Source organism: Physella acuta, unplaced genomic scaffold, assembly GCF_028476545.2.
Source record: "Physella acuta isolate Inbredline_101_S28 unplaced genomic scaffold, ASM2847654v3 ptg000473l, whole genome shotgun sequence".
NCBI classification, from domain to species: Eukaryota; Metazoa; Mollusca; class Gastropoda; family Physidae; genus Physella; species Physella acuta.
In genome coordinates, this window is record NW_026731992.1 from 364,565 (window position 1) to 388,285 (window position 23,721).

The 23,721-nt window shown below is 49.6% G+C and overlaps 1 protein-coding gene across 4 annotated transcripts in view; it reads right to left on the reverse strand.

Moving 5' to 3' along the window:
* Window positions 1–877: 877 nt before the first annotated feature.
* LOC131943904 (neuroglian) overlaps window positions 878–23,721 on the reverse strand; it is a 36,717-nt gene continuing 13,873 nt past the window's right edge. For 3 of the 4 annotated variants that reach the window (XM_059304227.1, XM_059304229.1, XM_059304230.1), the window contains exons 15-30: window positions 23,356–23,475; window positions 22,596–22,704; window positions 21,799–21,946; window positions 19,719–19,856; window positions 19,048–19,150; window positions 16,493–16,626; window positions 10,756–10,969; window positions 9,646–9,768; window positions 9,094–9,279; window positions 8,683–8,802; window positions 8,164–8,322; window positions 7,199–7,360; window positions 5,433–5,502; window positions 5,257–5,346; window positions 3,639–3,702; window positions 878–2,273 (exon numbers count right to left, since the gene is read on the reverse strand). In XM_059304227.1, coding sequence (XP_059160210.1) covers window positions 1,869–2,273; window positions 3,639–3,702; window positions 5,257–5,346; window positions 5,433–5,502; window positions 7,199–7,360; window positions 8,164–8,322; window positions 8,683–8,802; window positions 9,094–9,279; window positions 9,646–9,768; window positions 10,756–10,969; window positions 16,493–16,626; window positions 19,048–19,150; window positions 19,719–19,856; window positions 21,799–21,946; window positions 22,596–22,704; window positions 23,356–23,475 — 2,345 coding nt within the window. In that variant the 3' untranslated portion in view covers window positions 878–1,868. The remainder of the gene's footprint in view (window positions 2,274–3,638; window positions 3,703–5,256; window positions 5,347–5,432; window positions 5,503–7,198; window positions 7,361–8,163; window positions 8,323–8,682; window positions 8,803–9,093; window positions 9,280–9,645; window positions 9,769–10,755; window positions 10,970–16,492; window positions 16,627–19,047; window positions 19,151–19,718; window positions 19,857–21,798; window positions 21,947–22,595; window positions 22,705–23,355; window positions 23,476–23,721) is intronic. The other variant, XM_059304228.1, reaches the window with a different exon arrangement.

Here is a 23,721-nt window from a genome sequence, read left to right on the forward strand (position 1 = left end):
CCCCAAACTGGCCTACCTCCTGTAAGTTTAAACTCGGTTCAAGCTAAATTCTCTGCCCCTAAGCCTGTGGCGACATGTGATCGTTCGCTTCACTGCGCGCGAGGTACGCGTCGCTGGTTTTTTAACACGTTTTTATTAACTCAGCTTCGCGTGGATGTGTTTGTTGTTAAAATTGACATCGAAAATTAGCCCACTTCTGATTGCTCTATAGATCTGAAATTTGGCATGCAGGTTACTTTCGCCTAACAATTTCAGATGCAATCATAAAAACTAGCAATTAGAGACCGTAATTAGCTTAATTTAATTACGCCCAAAGGACCATAAAATTGAGGACATGATTTCTAAAGATACCGACAAGACTGGAGGCTTGTTGACACAGTTACTTCGGCCCCAATCGATGTGAGCGTGCTGGCCGTGATCGTATAGTGGTTAGTACTTCGCGTTGTGGCCGCGACAACCCAGGTTCGAATCCTGGTCGCTCAAGATTTTTTTAGTCCGTGTATTTATAAACACTTAGTCAATTCATACTTAATCAAGTCATTAGATAAAGTAGAAAATAAACTATATAAAAAACTTTTTTAAAAACCACGTTTTTCATGTGTAGCAACGGACTAAAAAGGAGAAAATAAAATACTTAAAAAAAACTTTTTAAAAAACCACGTTTTTCTTGTGGACTAAAAAGTAGAAAATAACTATTTACATACATTTGATGACAAAAAACGTGGGTCGGGCAGATGGGTCGGGAAATTTGATGGTGAACGTACCCACGTTTTTTGTCATCAAATGTATGTAAATAGTTATTTTCTACTTTTTAGTCCACAAGAAAAACGTGGTTTTTTAAAAAGTTTTTTTTAAGTATTTTATTTTCTAATGGCTAGCAGAGGAGAATTATATATATAGATTATATAGCGGTCTAAAATGCTCAATAAAATGTTTCCATTGATCAATTTAGTAATAATAACAATTGAATATTCAATGGTCATCCAAAAGAAAGCTTCCCTGAAAATTTCAGCGCGCTAGCTAACTGGGAAGTGCCAGAAATTTCGATCGCAAGATTTGATTGGAAAGACAAACAAATAAACACACAGAGAAAGCAAGTTAAAGAAAACGTGGGAAAAATTTCGATCGCAAGATTGGATTGGAAAGACAAACAAATAAATAAATAAACACACAGAGAAAGCAAGTTAAAGAAAACGTGGTAAAAATATGTATTAGCGTGAGAGCAGTATGGTACTGATTGGTTGGTCTTGTGTTTCTCTTAATCACTCAGCCCCCCCCCCCCCCCACCACATTCTTCTAAATCCCTGTGACTGATGACCCCTAAATCCCTGTGACTGATGACCCCTAAATCCCTGTGACTGATGACCCCTAAATCCATGTGACACCTAAATCCCTGTGACTGATGACCCCTAAATCCCTGTGACTGATGACCCCTAAATCCCTGTGACTGATGACCCCTAAATCCCTGTGACTGATGACCCCTAAATCCCTGTGACTGATGACCCCTAAATCCCTGTGACTGATGACCCCTAAATCCCTGTGGCTGATGACCCCTAAATCCCTGTGACCCCTAAATCCCTGTGACTGATGACCCCTAAATCCCTGTGGCTGATGACCCCTAAATCCCTGTGACCCATAAATCCCTGTGACTGATGACCCCTAAATCCCTGTGACTGATGACCCCTAAATCCCTGTGACCCCTAAATCCCTGTGACTGATGACCCCTAAATCCCTGTGACTGATGACCCCTAAATCCCTGTGACTGATGACCCCTAAATCCCTGTGACTGATGACCCCTAAATCCCTGTGACTGATGACCCCTAAATCCCTGTGACTGATGACCCCTAAATCCCTGTGACTGATGACCCCTAAACATCAGTCCCCGTATAGTCGACGCCCTCTGCCCCCCGTGTTGTGTGCTCGCTGGCCCCAGGTTGTCGGGGATGTTTGCCAGCAGGCCGCCTAGTGTCATGTCTGTCACTGCCATGTCTGTCACTGCCATGTCTGTCACTGCCATGTCTGTCACTGCCATGTCTGTCAGTGCCATGTCTGTCAGTGATGACGTCCTGATGCCTATCTCTCTGTGTCTTGCTGTACTGGCTTAATTCTTGGCTTTTGTCCACCACATCTCTGACGTCATCGTCATAACGATTGACGTCATCGTTCTCATCATCCTCTATGTCCACGTCATCGAAGTTGTCTGATTTGTAGACATCTGAGTACCGATCCCGTTCACTGCGGCTTTCGTCTCTTTCATCCACCTGGTCACGTGGCTAGAGATATAAATAGAAACCACCACTTGTTTTTGGAGGTGACAATAAACAAATAGGACTGGGCCTGACGCAACAACTCACACAGGACCTGCCAACTAACAACCCGCATGTACATGACAACCCGCCTGTACACGACAACCCGCCTGTACATGACAACCCGCCTGTACATGACAACCCGCCTGTACATAACAACCCGCCTGTACATGACAACCCGCCTCTACATGACAACCCGCCTGTACATGACAACCCGCCTCTACATGACAACCCGCCTGTACACGACAACCCGCCTATACATGACAACCCGCCTGTACATGACAACCCAGCTGTACATGACAATCCGCCTGTACATGACAACCCAGCTGTACATGACAACCCACCTGTACATGACAACCCGCCTGTACATGACAACCCGCCTGTACATGACAACCCGCCTGTACATGACAACCCAGCTGTACATGACAACCCGCCTGTACATGACAACCCAGCTGTACATGACAACCCGCCTGTACATGACAACCCGCCTGTACATGACAACCCGCCTCTACATGACAACCCGCCTGTACACGACAACCCGTCTGTACATGACAACCCGCCTGTACATGACAACCCAGCTGTACATGACAACCCGCCTGTACATGACAACCCAGCTGTACATGAAAACCCACCTGTACATGACAACCCGCCTGTACATGACAACCCGCCTCTACATGACAATCCAGCTGTAAATGACAACCCAGCTGTACATGACAACCCGCCTGTACATGACAACCCAGCTGTACATGACAACCCAGCTGTACATGACAACCCGCCTGTACATGACAACCCAGCTGTACATGACAACCCGCCTGTACATGACAACCCGCCTGTACATGACAACCCGCCTCTACATGACAACCCGCCTGTACACGATCCCGCCTGTACATGACAACCCGCCTGTACATGACAACCCAGCTGTACATGACAACCCGCCTGTACATGACAACCCAGCTGTACATGACAACCCGCCTGTACATGACAACCTGCCTGTACATGACAACCCGCCTCTACATGACAATCCAGCTGTACATGACAACCCGCCTGTACATGGCAACCCAGCTGTACATGACAATCCAGCTGTACATGACAACCCAGCTGTACATGACAACCCGCCTGTACATGACAACCCAGCTGTACATGACAACCCAGCTGTACATGACAACCCACCTGTACATGACAACCCGCCTGTACATGACAACCCACCTGTACATGACAACCCGCCTGTACATGACAACCCAGCTGTACATGACAACCCACCTGTACATGACAACCCAGCTGTACATGACAACCCGCCTGTACATGACAACCCAGCTGTACATGACAACCCACCTGTACATAATGACTGACATCATATTCTTCATAATCATGTTGAGAGGATACACGTCTGTCAGAGCTGTGGAAAAAACAAGGAGGTATCTAGGACAGTGATGTGTTGTGTCATGTGTAGTATCTGAGACAGTGATGTGTTGTGTCATGTGTAGTATCTGGGACAGTGATGTGTAGTATCTGGAACAGTGATGTGTTGTGTCATGTGTAGTATCTGAGACAGTGATGTGTTGTGTCATGTGTAGTATCTGGGACAGTGATGTGTAGTATCTGGAACAGTGATGTGTAGTATCTGGAACAGTGATGTGTAGTATCTGGAACAGTGATGTGTAGTATCTGGAACAGTGATGTGTAGTATCTGGAACAGTGATGTGTAGTATCTGGGACAGTGATGTGTTGTGTCATGTGTAGTATCTGGGACAGTGATGTGTAGTATCTGAGACAGTGATGTGTTGATGGGACAATGATGTGTAGTATCTGAGACAGTGATGTGTAGTATCTGGGACAGTGATGTCAAGTATCTGGGACAGTGATGTGTTGATGGGACAGTGATGTGTAGTATCTGAGACAGTGATGTATAGTATCTGGGACAGTGATGTGAAGTATCTGGGACAGTGATGTGTTGATGGGATAGTGATGTGTAGTATCTGAGACAGTGATGTGTAGTATCTGGGACAGTGATGTGTAGTATCTGGGACAGTGATGTGTAGTATCTGGGACAGTGATGTGAAGTATCTGGGACAGTGATGTGAAGTATCTGGGACAGTGATGTGTTGATGGGACAGTGATGTGTAGTATCTGAGACAGTGATGTGTAGTATCTGGGACAGTGATGTCAAGTATCTGGGACAGTGATGTGTTGATGGGACAGTGATGTGTAGTATCTGAGACAGTGATGTGTAGTATCTGGGACAGTGATGTGAAGTATCTGGGACAGTGATGTGTTGATGGGACAGTGATGTGTAGTATCTGAGACAGTGATGTGTAGTATCTGGGACAGTGATGTGAAGTATCTGGGACAGTGATGTGTTGATGAGACAGTGATGTGTAGTATCTGAGACAGTGATGTGTAGTATCTGGGACAGTGATGTCAAGTATCTGGGACAGTGATGTGTTGATGGGACAGTGATGTGTAGTATCTGAGACAGTGATGTGTAGTATCTGGGACAGTGATGTGAAGTATCTGGGACAGTGATGTGTTGATGGGACAGTGATGTGTAGTATCTGAGACAGTGATGTGTAGTATCTGGGACAGTGATGTGAAGTATCTGGGACAGTGATGTGTTGATGGGACAGTGATGTGTAGTATCTGAGACAGTGATGTGTAGTATCTGGGACAGTGATGTGAAGTATCTGGGACAGTGATGTGTTGATGGGACAGTGATGTGTAGTATCTGAGACAGTGATGTGTAGTATCTGGGACAGTGATGTGTTGTATCTGGGACAGTGATGTGTTGATGGGACAGTGATGTGAAGTATCTGGGACAGTGATGTGTTGATGGGACAGTGATGTGTTGATGGGACAGTGATGTGAAGTATCTGGGACAGTGATGTGAAGTATCTGGGACAATGATGTGTTGTATCTGGGACAGTGATGTGTTGATGGGACAGTGATGAATTACCTCATTGAGTCGCCGTCATAACTGTCTTGTCCATATGACCTAGAATGCTCATCATAGTGACCTCTACCCTCATCGTCATACATCTCCTGTCTGTCGCAGATATTTAGAGAGACATTACACACATCATGATTACACACATTATAATTACAGACATGATTACACATGTGACAACCTACCCGTCATAGATCTGGTTAATGTGACCAACTGGTGCCAGACTTTTTTCCTCCCCAGCCAGCTCCGTCACATCTGTCCAAACAAGATGGGCTTAGCTCGGTCACAAAGTTACAGGAGATGGGCTTAGCTCGGTAACAAAGTTACAGGAATTAAAGATGGGCTTAGCTCGGTAACAAAGTTACAGGAGTTAAAGATGGGCTTAGCTCGGTAACAAAGTTACAGGAGTTAAAGATGGGCTTAGCTCGGTCACAAAGTTACAGGAATTAAAGATGGGCTTAGCTCGGTAACAAAGTTACAGGAATTAAAATGCGCTTAGCTCGGTAACAAACTTACATGAATTAAAGATGGGCTTAGCTCGGTAACAAAGTTACAGGAATTAAAGATGGGCTTAGCTCGGTAACAAAGTTACAGGAATTAAAGATGGGCTTAGCTCGGTCACAAAGTTACAGGAATTAAAGATGGGCTTAGCTCGGTCACAAAGTTACAGGAATTAAAGATGGGCTTAGCTCGGTAACAAAGTTACAGGAATTAAAGATGGGCTTAGCTCGGTAACAAAGTTACAGGAATTAAAGATGGGCTTAGCTCGGTAACAAAGTTACAGGAGTTAAAGATGGGCTTAGCTCGGTAACAAAGTTACAGGAGTTAAAGATGGGCTTAGCTCGGTCACAAAGTTACAGGAATTAAAGATGGGCTTAGCTCGGTAACAAAGTTACAGGAATTAAAATGCGCTTAGCTCGGTAACAAACTTACATGAATTAAAGATGGGCTTAGCTCGGTAACAAAGTTACAGGAATTAAAGATGGGCTTAGCTCGGTAACAAAGTTACAGGAATTAAAGATGGGCTTAGCTCGGTCACAAAGTTACAGGAATTAAAGATGGGCTTAGCTCGGTCACAAAGTTACAGGAATTAAAGATGGGCTTAGCTCGGTAACAAAGTTACAGGAATTAAAGATGGGCTTAGCTCGGTAACAAAGTTACAGGAATTAAAGATGGGCTTAGCTCGGTAACAAAGTTACAGGAATTAAAGATGGGCTTAGCTCGGTAACAAAGTTACAGGAATTAAAGATGGGCTTAGCTCGGTCACAAAGTTACAGGAATTAAAGATGGGCTTAGCTCGGTCACAAAGTTACAGGAATTAAAGATGGGCTTAGCTCGGTAACAAAGTTACAGGAATTAAAGATGGGCTTAGCTCGGTCACAAAGTTACAGGAATTAAAGATGGGCTTAGCTCGGTCACAAAGTTACAGGAATTAAAGATGGGCTTAGCTCGGTAACAAAGTTACAGGAATTAAAGATGGGCTTAGCTCGGTAACAAAGTTACAGGAATTAAAGATGGGCTTCGCTCGGTAACAAAGTGATGATTGTGTTTGAAACTTTGAGAATGATGATTGTGTTTAAAACTTTGAGAATGATGATTGTGTGAACTAGATAAGACAGAGACGGGTTTCTTACAAGCAACTGTACCCGAGTGTGTCAAAACTTTGAGAATGATGATTGTGTCAACTAGAGAAGACAGAGACGGGTGTCTTACAAGCAACTAGAGAAGACAGAGACGGGTGTCTTACAAGCAACTAGAGAAGACAGAGACGGGTGTCTTACAAGCAACTAGAGAAGACAGAGACGGGTGTCTTACAAGCAACTAGAGAAGACAGAGACGGGTGTCTTACAAGCAACTAGAGAAGACAGAGACGGGTGTCTTACAAGCAACTAGAGAAGACAGAGACGGGTGTCTTACAAGCAACTAGAGAAGACAGAGACGGGTGTCTTACAAGCAACTGTACCCGAGTAGGTCTGCGGCTGCTCCTGCGTCTGGAACCGGAAGCCCCTCTTGTAGCAGACGTAGAAGCCGATGACGAGGGCCACGTGCAGCAGCAGGGAGCCAATCATTGCCAGGAACCAGCCCAGGTTGGCGCTCAGGTCGTAGGCTTTGGCTGAAGATGGAGGGGGGAGGGAGAAATCTCAGTTCCGCCCCGAGTAGGTCACTAATCACCCTCCCGCACCCACCGCACACAAGCCCCTATTGCCCTACCCAAACTCCAGCCCCCACCCCTGACGGTGACCCAAACCCAAACTCCAGCCCCCACCCCTGGCGGTGACCCAAACTCCAGCCCCCACCCCTGACGGTGACCCAAACCCAAACTCCAGCCCCCACCCCTGACCCCAACCCAAACTCCAGCCCCCACCCCTGGCGGTGACCCCAACCCAAACTCCAGCCCCCACCCCTGACGGTGACCCAAACTCCAGCCCCCACCCCTGACGGTGACCCCAACCCAAACTCCAGCCCCCACCCCTGACCCCAACCCAAACTCCACCCCCCACCCCTGGCGGTGACCCCAACCCAAACTCCAGCCCCCACCCCTGACGGTGACCCCAACCCAAACTCCAGCCCCCACCCCTGGCGGTGACCCAAACTCCAGCCCCCACCCCTGACGGTGACCCCAACCCAAACTCCAGCCCCCACCCCTGGCGGTGACCCCAACCCAAACTCCAGCCCCCACCCCTGGCGGTGACCCCAACCCAAACTCCAGCCCCCACCCCTGGCGGTGACCCCAACTGCAGCCCCCACCCCTGGCGGTGACCCCAACCCAAACTCCAGCCCCCACCCCTGGCGGTGACCCCAACCCAAACTCCAGCCCCCACCCCTGGCGGTGACCCCAGCCCAAACTCCAGCCCCCACCCCTGGCGGTGACCCCAGCCCAAACTCCAGCCCCCACCTCTTGACCCTTGACCTTACCAATCCCGTCAGTCAGCACGTCCTCTTCCTCTGAGACCCGCGTGACCGGCCCTGACGTCACGACGATGCGCACGACGTATCTGATGCCAGGCTGGAGCAAGGTCAGCCTGACCCAGTCTCTGCTAACATCCGGGCTCGTGCTCAGCCATTCTGGCCCGTCTGTAACATGTCATTTAGATGTCAGTAATGACATAAAACAGGTATCATACGGAAGTCTACATGTCATGAGTAAAGATGTCATCCATACAGATGTCAGCCATACAGATGTCAGCCATACAGATGTCAGCTATTCAGATGTCAGCTATTCAGATGTCAGCAATACAAATGTCAGCCATACAGATGTCAGCCATACAAATGTCAACCATACAGATGTCAGCCCTACAGATGTCAACCATTCAGATGACATCCATACAGATGTCAACCACTAAGAAGTCAACCACTCAGATGTCAGCCCTACAGATGTCAGCCATACAAATGTCAACCGTTCAGATGTCAGCCACGTGACATGGCTCTGCTCACCCTCCTTCTTGTACTGGACGAAGACGACACTCCCACTGCTGATGTAGGGGTCCCGCCACCACGTGACGTTGATGTAGTCCTCCCCGACCCCCGCGATGGAAAACCTGGGCAGACTGGGAGCTGCAATAGTGACATGCCAGATGTCATGACATACAGGTGTCATGACATTCAGGCGTCAAGACAGCTAGTACAAGGCAACATGAAACATAAGTGACATGCCAGATGTCATGACATACAGGTGTCATGACATTCAGGCGTTAAGACAGCTAGTACAAGGCAACATTAAACATAAGTGACATGCCAGATGTCATGACATTCAGGCGTCAAAACAGCTAGTACAAGGCAACATTAAACATAAGTGACATGCCAGATGTCATGATATGCCAGATGTCATGACACTCAGCTACTAACCTCCAGGGGCCGTGGTGCTCCTCTCGATATAAAAGCCCTCGCCGCGGCCCGCCGATGTGCGGGCCCAGATGTGGATCCTGTACTTGCTGCTGGGCCGCAGCCCGCTCAGCATGGCCGTGGTGGCGTAGGGGTCGTCAATGGGGGGGATTCGATCCTGGAGCTCGCCCAGCCTCAGCCCGTCAATCACTGCATGCAGCAGGAGGGAGGGACCAGATGTCATAATAGTCTTAATCAGATGTCATGTAGTCATAATCAGATGCCATATAATCAAAATCAGATGTCACGTAGTACAAACATCAAATGTTGTATAGTCAAAATGAGATGTCATGTATTCATAATCATGTGACATGTGGTCACACAGATGACATGTGGTCACACAGATGACATGAAGTCACACAGATGACATGTGGTCACACAGATGACATGGAACAAGTCACACAGATGACATGGAACAAGTCACACAGATGACATGGAACAGGTCACACAGATGACATGGAACAAGTCACACAGATGACATGTAGTCACAGATGACACGTGACATCTGTCTCTCACCCTCCTGATAGCCGATGTCGTAGCCCGTCAGGTCGCCTCGGTTGTCCAGCGGCGGGCGCCAGACCAGGTTGATGTGGTTGTCGGCCAGGTTCATCTCCTCCATGTACTGCACGGGGCCGGGCACTGTAAGACATGACGGGCAGTCCTAGCGCTGGGTGGGTGGGGGGGTGGGGGGTAGGGGGAGTGAGTGAGTGGGGGGTGAGGTGGTGGGTGGAGGGGGTGGGGGTGGGTGAGTGAGTGAGTGTGTGAGTGAGTGGGGGGGTGAGTGGGGGGTGAGTGGGTGGGGGGGTGGGGGTGGAGGTGGGTGGGTGAGTGGGTGAGTGAGTGAGTGAGTGGGTGTGTGGGTGGGTGAGTGAGTGAGTGAGTGAGTGAGTGAGTGAATGAGTGAGTGAGTGAGTGAGTGAGTGAGTGAGTGAGTGAGTGAGTGAGTGAGTGAGTGAGTGGGTGGGTGGGTGAGTGGGTGGGTGGGTGGGTGAGTGAGTGAGTGAGTGAGTGAGTGAGTGAGTGGGTGGGTGGATGGGTGGGTGGGTGGGTGGGTGGGTGAGTGAATAAATGAGTGAGTGAGTGAGTGAGTGAGTGAGTGAGTGAGTGAGTGAGTGAGTGAGTGAGTGAGTGGGTGAGTGAGTGAGTGAGTGGGTGAGTGGGTGGGTGGGTGAGTGAGTGAATGAGTGAGTGAGTGAGTGAGTGAGTGAGTGAGTGAGTGAGTGAGTGAGTGAGTGAGTGAGTGAGTGAGTGAGTGAGTGAGTGAGTGAGTGAGTGAGTGAGTGAGTGAGTGAGTGAGTGAGTGAGTGAGTGAGTGAGTGAGTGAGTGAGTGAGTGAGTGAGTGAGTGAGTGAGTGAGTGAGTGAGTGAGTGAGTGAGTGAGTGAGTGAGTGAGTGAGTGAGTGAGTGAGTGAGTGAGTGAGTGAGTGAGTGAGTGAGTGAGTGAGTGAGTGAGTGAGTGAGTGAGTGAGTGAGTGAGTGAGTGAGTGAGTGAGTGAGTGAGTGAGTGAGTGAGTGAGTGAGTGAGTGAGTGAGTGAGTGAGTGAGTGAGTGAGTGAGTGAGTGAGTGAGTGAGTGAGTGAGTGAGTGAGTGAGTGAGTGAGTGAGTGAGTGAGTGAAAGAACTCACGGCCAGGCGGGGTTCTAAACTTGAGCGTGTCTGAGGGAGCACTGACGAAGTAGTTGTTGAGCACGGAGATCCGCGCCTCCACGGGCGTGTTGGGCATCATGTGAGTCACGCTGGCCTTGAACACGTCTGCAGGACCATCAAGGTCAAGGTCTTTAGGCCGGACATCAACCTCTCTGATGGTCTCACCGCGTAGACCTTCAGCCCAGAACTGAACCTGTGACAGCAGGGACAGGTAAGGCGTGAGGGGCCATTGACACTCGTAAGGCGTGAGCTAACGCGGGCCATTGACACTCGTAAGTCGTGCCCCCCCCCCACCCCATCACCCAAGTTCAATGTCCCCTTAAGCCCAAGTGTCACCTTAAGCCCAAGTGTCACCTTAAGCCCCCTTAAGCCCACGTGTCACCTTAAGCCCAAGTGTCACCTTAAGCCCAAGTGTCACCTTAAGCCCCCTTAAGCCCACGTGTCACCTTAAGCCCAAGTGTCACCTTAAGCCCAAGTGTCACCTTAAGCCCCCTTAAGCCCAAGTGTCACCTTAAGCCCAAGTGTCACCTTAAGCCCAAGTGTCACCTTAAGCCCAAGTGTCACCTTAAGCCCCCTTAAGCCCAAGTGTCACCTTAAGCCCAAGTGTCACCTTAAGCCCAAGTGTCACCTTAAGCCCAAGTGTCACCTTAAGCCCAAGTGTCACCTTAAGCCCCCTTAAGCCCAAGTGTCACCTTAAGCCCAAGTGTCACCTTAAGCCCAAGTGTCACCTTAAGCCCAAGTGTCACCTTAAGACCCCTTAAGCCCATGTGTCACCTTAAGCCCAAGTGTCACCTTAAGCCCAAGTGTCACCTTAAGCCCCCTTAAGCCCATGTGTCACCTTAAGCCCAAGTGTCACCTTAAGCCCAAGTGGCACCTTAAGACCCCTTAAACCCAAGTGTCACCTTAAGCCCAAGTGTCACCTTAAGCCCAAGTGTCACCTTAAGCCCAAGTGTCACCTTAAGCCCCCTTAAGCCCAAGTGTCACCTTAAGCCCAAGTGTCACCTTAAGCCCAAGTGTCACCTTAAGACCCCTTAAGCCCAAGTGGCACCTTAAGACCCCTTAAGCCCAAGTGTCACCTTAAGCCCAAGTGTCACCTTAAGCCCAAGTGTCACCTTAAGCCCAAGTGTCACCTTAAGCCCAAGTGTCACCTTAAGCCCAAGTGTCACCTTAAGCCCCCTTAAGCCCAAGTGTCACCTTAAGCCCAAGTGTCACCTTAAGCCCAAGTGGCACCTTAAGACCCCTTAAACCCAAGTGTCACCTTAAGCCCAAGTGTCACCTTAAGCCCAAGTGTCACCTTAAGCCCAAGTGTCACCTTAAGCCCAAGTGTCACCTTAAGCCCCCTTAAGCCCAAGTGTCACCTTAAGCCCAAGTGTCACCTTAAGCCCCCTTAAGCCCAAGTGTCACCTTAAGCCCAAGTGTCACCTTAAGCCCAAGTGTCACCTTAAGACCCCTTAAGCCCAAGTGTCACCTTAAGCCCAAGTGTCACCTTAAGCCCAAGTGTCACCTTAAGCCCAAGTGTCACCTTAAGCCCAAGTGTCACCTTAAGCCCAAGTGTCACCTTAAGCCCAAGTGTCACCTTAAGCCCAAGTGGCACCTTAAGACCCCTTAAGCCCAAGTGTCACCTTAAGCCCCCTTAAGCCCAAGTGTCACCTTAAGCCCAAGTGTCACCTTAAGCCCCCTTAAGCCCAAGTGTCACCTTAAGCCCAAGTGGCACCTTAAGACCCCTTAAGCCCAAGTGTCACCTTAAGCCCCCTTAAGCCCAAGTGTCACCTTAAGCCCAAGTGTCACCTTAAGCCCAAGTGTCACCTTAAGCCCAAGTGTCACCTTAAGCCCCCTTAAGCCCAAGTGTCACCTTAAGCCCCCTTAAGCCCAAGTGTCACCTTAAGGCCCCTTAAGCCCAAGTGTCACCTTAAGCTCCCTTAAGCCCAAGTGTCACCTTAAGCCCAAGTGTCACCATAAGCCCAAGTGTCACCTTAAGCCCAAGTGTCACCTTAAGCCCCCTTAAGCCCAAGTGTCACCTTAAGCCCCTTTAAGCCCAAGAGTCACCTTAAGCCCAAGTGTCACCTTAAGCCAAAGTGTCACCTTAAGCCCAAGTGTCACCTGAAGCCCCCTTAAGCCCAAGTGTCACCTTAAGCACCCTTAAGCCCAAGTGTCACCTTAAGCCCAAGTGTCACCTTAAGCTCCCTTAAGCCCAAGTGTCACCTTAAGCCCAAGTGTCACCATAAGCCCAAGTGTCACCTTAAGCCCAAGTGTCACCTTAAGCCCCCTTAAGCCCAAGTGTCACCTTAAGCCCCTTTAAGCCCAAGAGTCACCTTAAGCCCAAGTGTCACCTTAAGCCAAAGTGTCACCTTAAGCCCAAGTGTCACCTGAAGCCCCCTTAAGCCCAAGTGTCACCTTAAGCCCCCTTAAGCCCAAGTGTCACCTTAAGCCCAAGTGTCACCATAAGCCCAAGTGGCACCTTAAGCCCAAGTGTCACCTTAAGCCCAAGTGGCACCTTAAGCCCAAGTGTCACCTTAAGCCTCCTTAAGCCCAAGTGTCACCTTAAGCCCCCTTAAGCCCAAGTGTCACCTTAAGCCCAAGTGTCACCTTAAGCCCAAGTGGCACCTTAAGCCCAAGTGTCACCTGAAGCCCCCTTAAGCCCAAGTGTCACCTTAAGCACCCTTAAGCCCAAGTGTCACCTTAAGCCCAAGTGTCACCTTAAGCCCCCTTAAGCCCAAGTGTCACCTTAAGCCCAAGTGTCACCTTAAGCCCAAGTGTCACCTTAAGCCCAAGTGTCACCTTAAGCCCAAGTGTCACCTTAAGCCCCCTTAAGCCCAAGTGTCACCTTAAGCCCCCTTAAGCCCAAGTGTCACCTTAAGCCCCCTTAAGCTCAAGTGTCACCTTAAGCCCAAGTGTCACCTTAAGCCCAAGTGTCACCATAAGCCCAAGTGTCACCTTAAGCCCAAGTGTCACCTTAAGCCCCCTTAAGCCCAAGTGTCACCTTAAGCCCAAGTGTCACCTTAAGCCCAAGTGTCACCTTAAGCCCCCTTAAGCCCAAGTGTCACCTTAAGCCCAAGTGTCACCATAAGCCCAAGTGTCACCTTAAGCCCAAGTGTCACCTTAAGCCCCCTTAAGCCCATGTGTCACCTTAAGCCCAAGTGTCACCTTAAGCCCAAGTGTCACCTTAAGCCCAAGTGTCACCTTAAGCCCAAGTGTCACCTTAAGCCTCCTTAAGCCCAAGTGTCACCTTAAGCCCCCTTAAGCCCAAGTGTCACCTTAAGCCCAAGTGTCACCTTAAGCCCAAGTGGCACCTTAAGCCCAAGTGTCACCTTAAGCCCAAGTGTCACCTTAAGCCCCCTTAAGCCCAAGTGTCACCTTAAGCCCAAGTGTCACCTTAAGCATCCTTAAGCCCAAGTGTCACCTTAAGCCCAAGTGTCACCTTAAGCCCCCTTAAGCTAACGTGTCACCTTAAGACCCCTTAAGCCCAAGTGTCACCTTAAGCCCAAGTGTCACCTTAAGCCCAAGTGTCACCTTAAGCCCAAGTGTCACCTTAAGCCCAAGTGTCACCTTAAGCCCAAGTGTCACCTTAAGACCCCTTAAGCCCAAGTGTCACCTTAAGACCCCTTAAGCCCAAGTGTCACCTTAAGCCCAAGTGTCACCTTAAGCCCAAGTGTCACCTTAAGCCCAAGTGTCACCTTAAGCCCAAGTGTCACCTTAAGCCCAAGTGTCACCTTAAGCCCAAGTGTCACCTTAAGCTCAAGTGTCACCTTAAGCCCAAGTGTCACCTTAAGCCCAAGTGTCACCTTAAGCCCATGTGTCACCTTAAGCCCAAGTGTCACCTTAAGACCCCTTAAGCCCAAGTGTCACCTTAAGACCCCTTAAGCCCAAGTGTCACCTTAAGCCCATGTGTCACCTTAAGCCCAAGTGTCACCTTAAGCCCAAGTGTCACCTTAAGACCCCTTAAGCCCAAGTGTCACCTTAAGCCCAAGTGTCACCTTAAGCCCAAGTGTCACCTTAACCCCAAGTGTCACCTTAAGACCCCTTAAGCCCAAGTGTCACCTTAAGCCAAAGTGTCACCTTAAGCCCAAGTGTCACCTTAAGCCCAAGTGTCACCTTAAGCCCAAGTGTCACCTTAAGCCCAAGTGTCACCTTAAGCCCAAGTGTCACCTTAAGCCCAAGTGTCACCTTAAGCCCAAGTGTCACCTTAAGCCCAAGTGTCACCTTAAGCCAAAGTGTCACCTTAAGCCCAAGTGTCACCTTAAGCCCAAGTGTCACCTTAAGCCCAAGTGTCACCTTAAGCCCAAGTGTCACCTTAAGCCCAAGTGTCACCTTAAGCCCAAGTGTCACCTTAAGCCCAAGTGTCACCTTAAAGCCCCCTTAAGCCCAAGTGTCACCTTAAGCCCAAGTGGCACCTTAAAGCCCCTTAAGCCCAAGTGTCACCTTAAGCCCAAGTGTCACCTTAAGCCCAAGTGTCACCTTAAGCCCAAGTGTCACCTTAAGCCCCCTTAAGCCCAAGTGTCACCTTAAGCCCCCTTAAGCCCAAGTGTCACCTTAAGGCCCCTTAAGCCCAAGTGTCACCTTAAGCCCAAGTGTCACCTTAAGGCCCCTTAAGCCCAAGTGGCACCTTAAGCCCAAGTGTCACCTTAAGCCCAAGTGTCACCTTAAGCCCCCTTAAGCCCAAGTGTCACCTTAAGCCCAAGTGTCACCTTAAGCCCAAGTGGCACCTTAAGCCCAAGTGTCACCTTAAGCCCCCTTAAGCCCAAGTGTCACCTTAAAGCCCCCTTAAGCCCAAGTGTCACCTTAAGCCCAAGTGGCACCTTAAGACCCCTTAAGCCCAAGTGTCACCTTAAGCCCAAGTGGCACCTTAAGACCCCTTAAGCCCAAGTGTCACCTTAAGCCCAAGTGTCACCTTAAGCCCAAGTGTCACCTTAAGCCCAAGTGTCACCTTAAGCCCAAGTGTCACCATAAGCCCAAGTGTCACCTTAAGCCCATGTGTCACCTTAAGCCCAAGTGTCACCTTAAGCCCAAGTGGCACCTTAAAGCCCCTTAAGCCCAAGTGTCACCTTAAGCCCAAGTGTCACCTTAAGCCCAAGTGTCACCTTAAGCCCAAGTGTCACCTTAAGCCCCCTTAAGCCCAAGTGTCACCTTAAGCCCATGTGTCACCTTAAGCCCATGTGTCACCTTAAGCCCAAGTGTCACCTTAAGCCCAAGTGTCACCTTAAGCCCAAGTGTCACCTTAAGCCCAAGTGTCACCTTAAGCCCAAGTGTCACCTTAAGCCCAAGTGTCACCTTAAGCCCCCTTAAGCCCAAGTGTCACCTTAAGGCCCCTTAAGCCCAAGTGTCACCTTAAGCCCATGTGTCACCTTAAGCCCACGTGTCACCTTAAGCCCAAGTGTCACCTTAAGCCCAAGTGTCACCTTAAGCCCCCTTAAGCCCAAGTGTCACCTTAAGCCCAAGTGTCACCTTAAGCCCAAGTGTCACCTTAAGCCCAAGTGTCACCTTAAGACCCCTTAAGCCCAAGTGTCACCTTAAGCCCAAGTGGCACCTTAAAGCCCCTTAAGCCCAAGTGTCACCTTAAGCCCAAGTGTCACCTTAAGCCCAAGTGGCACCTTAAAGCCCCTTAAGCCCAAGTGTCACCTTAAGCCCAAGTGTCACCTTAAGCCCAAGTGTCACCTTAAGCCCAAGTGTCACCTTAAGCCCAAGTGTCACCTTAAGCCCCCTTAAGCCCACGTGTCACCTTGAAGCCCATGAACTGGCCACGTATCCTGGAATCTGTCTTGCCAATCTGCGACTTGTCAAAGTTCCACTGGAGCAAGACAGTCTGCGGGCCGACCTCCAGGACCGCCAGACTGTGTGGGCTCAGCTGTGGCACTGTCAGAAGAAACAGGTAGATGTGGTCCATCTCATTTAATTGTGGTCCACCTCATTTAATTGTGGTCCACCTCATTTAATTGTGGTCCATCTCATTTAATTGTGGTCCATCTCATTTAATTGTGGTCCATCTCATTTAATTGTGGTCCACCTCATTTAATTGTGGTCCATCTCATTAAATTGTGGTCCATCTCATTTAATTGTGGTCCACCTCATTTAATTGTGGTCCATCTCATTTAATTGTGGTCCACCTCATTTAATTGTGGTCCATCTCATTAAATTGTGGTCCATCTCATTTAATTGTGGTCCACCTCATTTAATTGTGGTCCATCTCATTTAATTGTGGTCCACCTCATTTAATTGTGGTCCATCTCATTAAATTGTGGTCCATCTCATTTAATTGTGGTCCATCTCATTTAACTGATGGTGCATCATATTTAACTGATGTATCGCATTCGATTGTGTACCACCTCACTTAACTGTGGTCTACCTCAGCTAATTTTGCGAGCTATTTATTTATATGTATAGCAGACTAAAAAGTTTTTAAAAATGCATAAAAACGATAAATAACAAGCTTTTATGTAATAATGGAGAAAACAAATGATTTTCTTTGAATATATAACAATACAAAAGTCCGACAGCTAAAGACACAAGGCCGACATTCAAAAGGCCGACTCACATGGGCATAAGGCCGACAGACCATAAGGCCGACAAACTTAAACTACTAATATCGCAAAATATGTATTACTACATAGCTCCTATCTAGACAATCATAGAAATAAGGCATGTAATAAGGAGGAGATTTTAAAAGAAGAGATGATGCTAGTTACTATATATATATATATATATATATATATATATATATATATATATATATATATATATATATATATATATATATATATATATATATATAAGGGGAACCATCGGGTCCAAGCGACTGAAGATTACGGGATTGTCTTAAACACAAAGGATCAACACCTAACTATTGCGAAATGCGGTCACTACTGTCTTTCTTAGCTCCTAACGAGGCGAGACAACCATCGGCGAAACGCCAAGAGACAATGCTAGTTACTATCCTTATAAGGTGAATAAACCGTGAGTGATCTCCCCTAAACTTTCTCGAATATTCTTATATAACACTACGGGGGATAGCAAATCGGGATAGAGACATGATTTTTAACCCATATTTAATTACTAAAACTGTTTAAAATAGAATAAAATTTATAGAAAAAAAGAATTGCGCACCAAGTAAACACCAAACAACCTGTGTATAAAATTTGACAGAAGGCACAGAATTAGATCTTTTACTTACATGTAAAATTTCGTGTATCTATCTGAAACAATACTCAAGCTATAGGCTTTTGAAAAATTAAATGTAGAATAAGTTCCACTTCCGGTTACCGGAAATTGCTAAAAAGTTGATACGGAACTGCAAATTTGATATAATACTTATATATGAAACTTCATCAACCTAGCTGTAACGGTACTCAAGTTATCGTGTTCACACACACACACACACACACACACATACATACACACATACACACACAGAGAAATACGGACAAGATTGCAAAACTATGTTTTTCCGACTCAGGGAGGTGTAAAACGTCGAGATTTGTAAAAATCTCGATTATTTTTTTTTTTTTGCACGATTACAAGACTTCGTATACGAGAAAGTAAAAATGGGATCCATGCGACTGGGGATGACGGGAGTGTACATAGGATAAACAGATGATAGGTGGCGTTACCACCATGTGTAGCAAAGAAATGAAAGAAACCGAATGAAGTAGACAGATCACGTGCCTTGACTGGACTACATGTTAATACAGCGAAAAAAAATTAATTATATTTTACGTTCGTCCATTGCGGATTGCGTAAAACAAATTGTATAATGTATTTGTTGGATTGATTGATTCAGTTGTGGATGTGATACAAGTGTACCAAGGACAAGGAAGAGTGGAAGTTGAGATGGATGCAATATTATATTGAGCCATCAGAAGAACGAAAACAAAACACAATATTTACAGAAAGAGGACAGGATAGCTAATGTTATTGCAGAACGTGATAACAGAAGTAGACTTGAATTTCTACATGGCATAGCATACAATTTATCATTCTAGGCCCTATTTTTTTCTTTAACTTAATCATTATGTAACTGGTTTTTAAAAAAAATTAAACATGTCTGTAATTGTAGTTTGTTGCTTTATACAACTTGGATGTCGGCATTTTAGCCTTCTTTCCTGTAGGCTTTTTGTCTTGTCATCCTTTAGTCCATGTCGGCCTTTTGTCCATGTCGGCCTTTTGTCGAAGCCCATTTTAAATAACTATAAAGAAAAGCGTTGGTCTCTTGGTGACATACAGCCATGTGACATGTGACATACAGCCATGTGACATACAGACATGTGACACGTGACTTACTGCCCTCATCCGAATAGCCCCACACGGTCGGGGCCTTCTCCAGACTGTCCCCCTGTGGGTTCCTGGCACTGATGCTGATCTGGTAGCGCTGGTAGGGCGGGCCCTGACATGCAAGGGTTCAAACACCACATAAGTACACATCTTAACACTACACACCTCAACACCACACACCTTAACACTACACACCTTAACACTACACACCTTAACACTACACACCTTAACACTACACACCTTAACACTACACACCTCAACACTACACACCTTAACACTACACACCTTAACAATACACACCTTAACACTACACACCTCACGTCAACACTACATACCTCAACTCAACACTACACACCTCAACACTACACACCTTAACAATACACACCTCACGTCAACACTACATACCTCAACTCAACACTACACATCTCAACACTACACACCTCAACTCAACACAAAACACCTCAACACTACACACCTCAACTCAACACAACTCAACACTACACACCTCAACTCAACACAACACACCTCAAGGTATGTTTTACACAGCACAATCGATTATTTTTTTATTACCGCAGTTTACACCCTCCAACCAAAATGACGTTCGCCAGCCCGTGACCTACCGTGCTGGCGACAATTCGCCAGCCCATGACTTCCCGACAATTCGCCAGCAGGTGACCTACCGTGCTAGCGTAGATGAACTCGTACACCTGCCAGTCCTGTATGATCTGGGTGAAGGCGCTGCTGCTGGGGTCCCCGGCCCTGAGGATCGTCAGACGGTAGACCAGGTTCTTGTCGCCGTGATGCTCTGGTGGCACAGGCTGGGGAGACATTAGCACTAAGCCCCTACTGTCCACACAGCACCAAGCCCCTACCTCTACCACCACAAAGCCCCTACCACCCACACAGCACAAAGCCCCTACCACCCACACAGCACCAAGCCCCTACCACCCACACAGCACAAAGCCCCTACCACCCACACAGCACCAAGCCCCTACCACCCACACAGCACCAAACCCCTACCACCCACAGCACCAAGCCCCTACCACCCACACAGCACAAAGCCCCTACCACCCACACAGCACCAAGCCCCTACCACCCACACAGCACAAAGCCCCTACCACCCACACAGCACCAAGCCCCTACCACCCACACAGCACCAAGCCCCTACCACCCACACAGCACCAAGCCCCTACCACCCACACAGCACCAAGCCCCTACCACCCACACAGCACCAAGCCCCTACCACCCACACAGCACCAAGCCCCTACCACCCACACAGCACCAAGCCCCTACCACCCACACAGCACCAAGCCCCTACCACCCACACAGCACCAAGCCCCTACCACCCACAGCACCAAACCCCTACCACCCACAGCACCAAGCCCCTACCACCCACACAGCATCAAGCCCCTACCACCCACAGCACCAAACCCCTACCACCCACAGCACCAAGCCCCTACCACCCACACAGCAGCAAGCCCCTACCACCCACACAGCACCAAGCCCCTACCACCCACAGCACCAAACCCTACCGTCCACAGCACTAAGCCCCTACCACCCACAGCACCAAGCCCCTACCACCCACAGCACCAAGCCCCTACCACCCACAGCACCAAACCCTACCACCCACAGCACCAAGCCCCTACCACCCACAGCACCAAGCCCCTACCACCCACAGCAGCAAGCCCCTACCACCCACAGCACCAAACCCTACCACCCACAGCACCAAACCCTACCACCCACAGCACCAAGCCCCTACCACCCACAGCACCAAGCCCCTACCACCCACAGCAGCAAGCCCCTACCACCCACAGCACCAAACCCTACCACCCACAGCACCAAGCCCCTACCACCCACAGCACCAAGCCCCTACCACCCACACAACACCAAACCCTACCGTCCACAGCACTAAGCCCCTACCACCCACAGCACCAAGCCCCTACCACCCACAGCACCAAGCCCCTACCACCCACAGCACCAAACCCTACCACCCACAGCACCAAGCCCCTACCACCCACAGCACCAAGCCCCTACCACCCACAGCACCAAGCCCCTACCACCCACAGCAGCAAGCCCCTACCACCCACAGCACCAAACCCTACCACCCACAGCACCAAGCCCCTACCACCCACAGCACCAAGCCCCTACCACCCACAGCAGCAAGCCCCTACCACCCACAGCACCAAACCCTACCACCCACAGCACCAAGCCCCTACCACCCACAGCACCAAGCCCCTACCACCCACACAACACCAAACCCTACCGTCCACAGCACTAAGCCCCTACCACCCACAGCACCAAGCCCCTACCACCCACAGCACCAAGCCCCTACCACCCACAGCACCAAACCCTACCACCCACAGCACCAAGCCCCTACCACCCACAGCACCAAGCCCCTACCACCCACAGCAGCAAGCCCCTACCACCCACACAGCACAAAGTACCCACACAGCACACAGCACCAAGCCCCTACCACCCACACAGCACCAAGCCCCTACCACCCACAGCACCAAGCCCCTACCACCCACACAGCACCAAGCCCCTACCACCCACAGCACCAAGCCCCTACCACCCACACAGCACCAAGCCCCTACCACCCACACAGCACCAAGCCCCTACCACCCACACAGCACCAAGCCCCTACCACCCACAGCACCAAGCCCCTACCACCCACAGCACCAAGCCCCTACCACCCACAGCACCAAGCCCCTACCACCCACAACACCAAGCCCCTACCACCCACACAGCACCAAACCCTACCGTCCACATGATGTGCAGGTAACCCGGGATGTCACCGATTGTTCTCAAGTTCCTGGGGTTTTGGGTTGGTACGTTGGGTGTGGTTGTGCAATCTTTGTCTGAGGGTTGGCTGGGCGGGCTGGCACCGACCTTGTTGTAGGCCGTCACCCTGGGGAAGACAACATGGCGTCCGGAGTTTCTTTCAGGCATCTCTTGTGGTGGAGGTGGGGGACAATGTGTAGGAAACTATATTGGTATCAGAACATGGGCTGACAACTGACCGGAACTTGTATGACATGGGCTGACAACTGACCGGAACTTGTATGACATGGGCTGACAACTGACCTGAACTGACATGGGCTGACAACTGACCTGAACTGACATGGGCTGACAACTGACCTGAACTGACATGGGCTGACAACTGACCTGAACTGACATGGGCTGACAACTGACCTGAACTGACATGGGCTGACAACTGACCTGAACTGACATGGGCTGACAACTGACCTGAACTGACATGGGCTGACAACTGACCTGAACTTGTATGACATGGGCTGACAACTGACCTGAACTTGTATGACATGGGCTGACAACTGACCTGAACTTGTATGACATGGGCTGACAACTGACCTGAACTGACATGGGCTGACAACTGACCTGAACTGACATGGGCTGACAACTGACCTGAACTGACATGGGCTGACAACTGACCTGAACTGACATGGGCTGACAACTGACCTGAACTGACATGGGCTGACAACTGACCTGAACTGACATGGACTGACAACTGACCTGAACTGACATGTCTGACAACTGACCTGAACTTGTATGACACGCCAGCAGAGAGTGTGACGTTGGCCGTGGCCTCCACATACGTGACCTGTGTGGCGAACACCCAGCGGTTCGGCTCTGTGCTAGTCGTGTACTCTGTGGACACGTTCAATCTGGGTCACGTCTTCTGTCTGGGGGTGGGGAGGGGGTGGGGGGGGGGGGGGGGTAGGGGGAGGTGGTGGAAGGGAAGACGGTGGTGGAGGTGGTGGAAGGGAAGACGGTGGTGGAGGTGGTGGAAGGGAAGACGGTGGTGGAGGTGGTGGAAGGGAAGACGGTGGGGGAGGCGGGGGAGGGGAAGACGGTGGGGGAGGTGGTGGAGGGGAAGACGGTGGGGGAGGTGGTGGAGGGGAAGACGGTGGGGCAGGTGGTGGAGGGGAAGACGGCGGGGAGGGGGTGGAGGGGAAGACGGCGGGGAGGGGGTGGTGGGGAAGACGGTGGGGAGGGGGTGGTGGGGAAGACGGTGGGGAGGTGAGGGGAAGACGGTGGGGAGGTGAGGGGAAGAAAGTGGGGGGGGGGGTGGGGGATCTGTGTGAAAGGGACGCTACTTCGTTTATTTGTTAACTATTTTTTGATAAAGCTAGTTACGTCCCTTCACAAACTTTGTGACAATTCCAAGTGTCGTGTGTGTCTGCGATGCTAACAACTGATAAACATGTGTTTTAAATTAGACATGACGTACAGAACACACTAGGTAGGAGACTGGACACTAGGACGACCGGTCAAGTGTAGGACAAGACATGGACTGACCGACTGTGAAGTACTGTATGGGAGCGTTGTTAAAGGTGCCAGCGATCCAGGTGATGCGCGCCTCCTGTCCAGCGATGCACGTGTTGTTGATGCTCACCTGTGTGGGTGGGAAGGGGAAGTCTGGGGAGAGATCTGAACATTGTACGCAGTTGCATCCATGACCCCCACCTGTTACCCTATAAACCCAACTGCAACCTCTGACCCATTTGTGACCCCTTTGACCAACCTGTGACCCCTGTGACCCACCTGTAACCCACCTGTGACCAACCTGTGACCTACCTGTGACCCACCTGTGACCTACCTGTGATCCACCTGTGACCCACCTGTTACCCACCACCTGTGAACCACCTGTTACCCACCACCTGT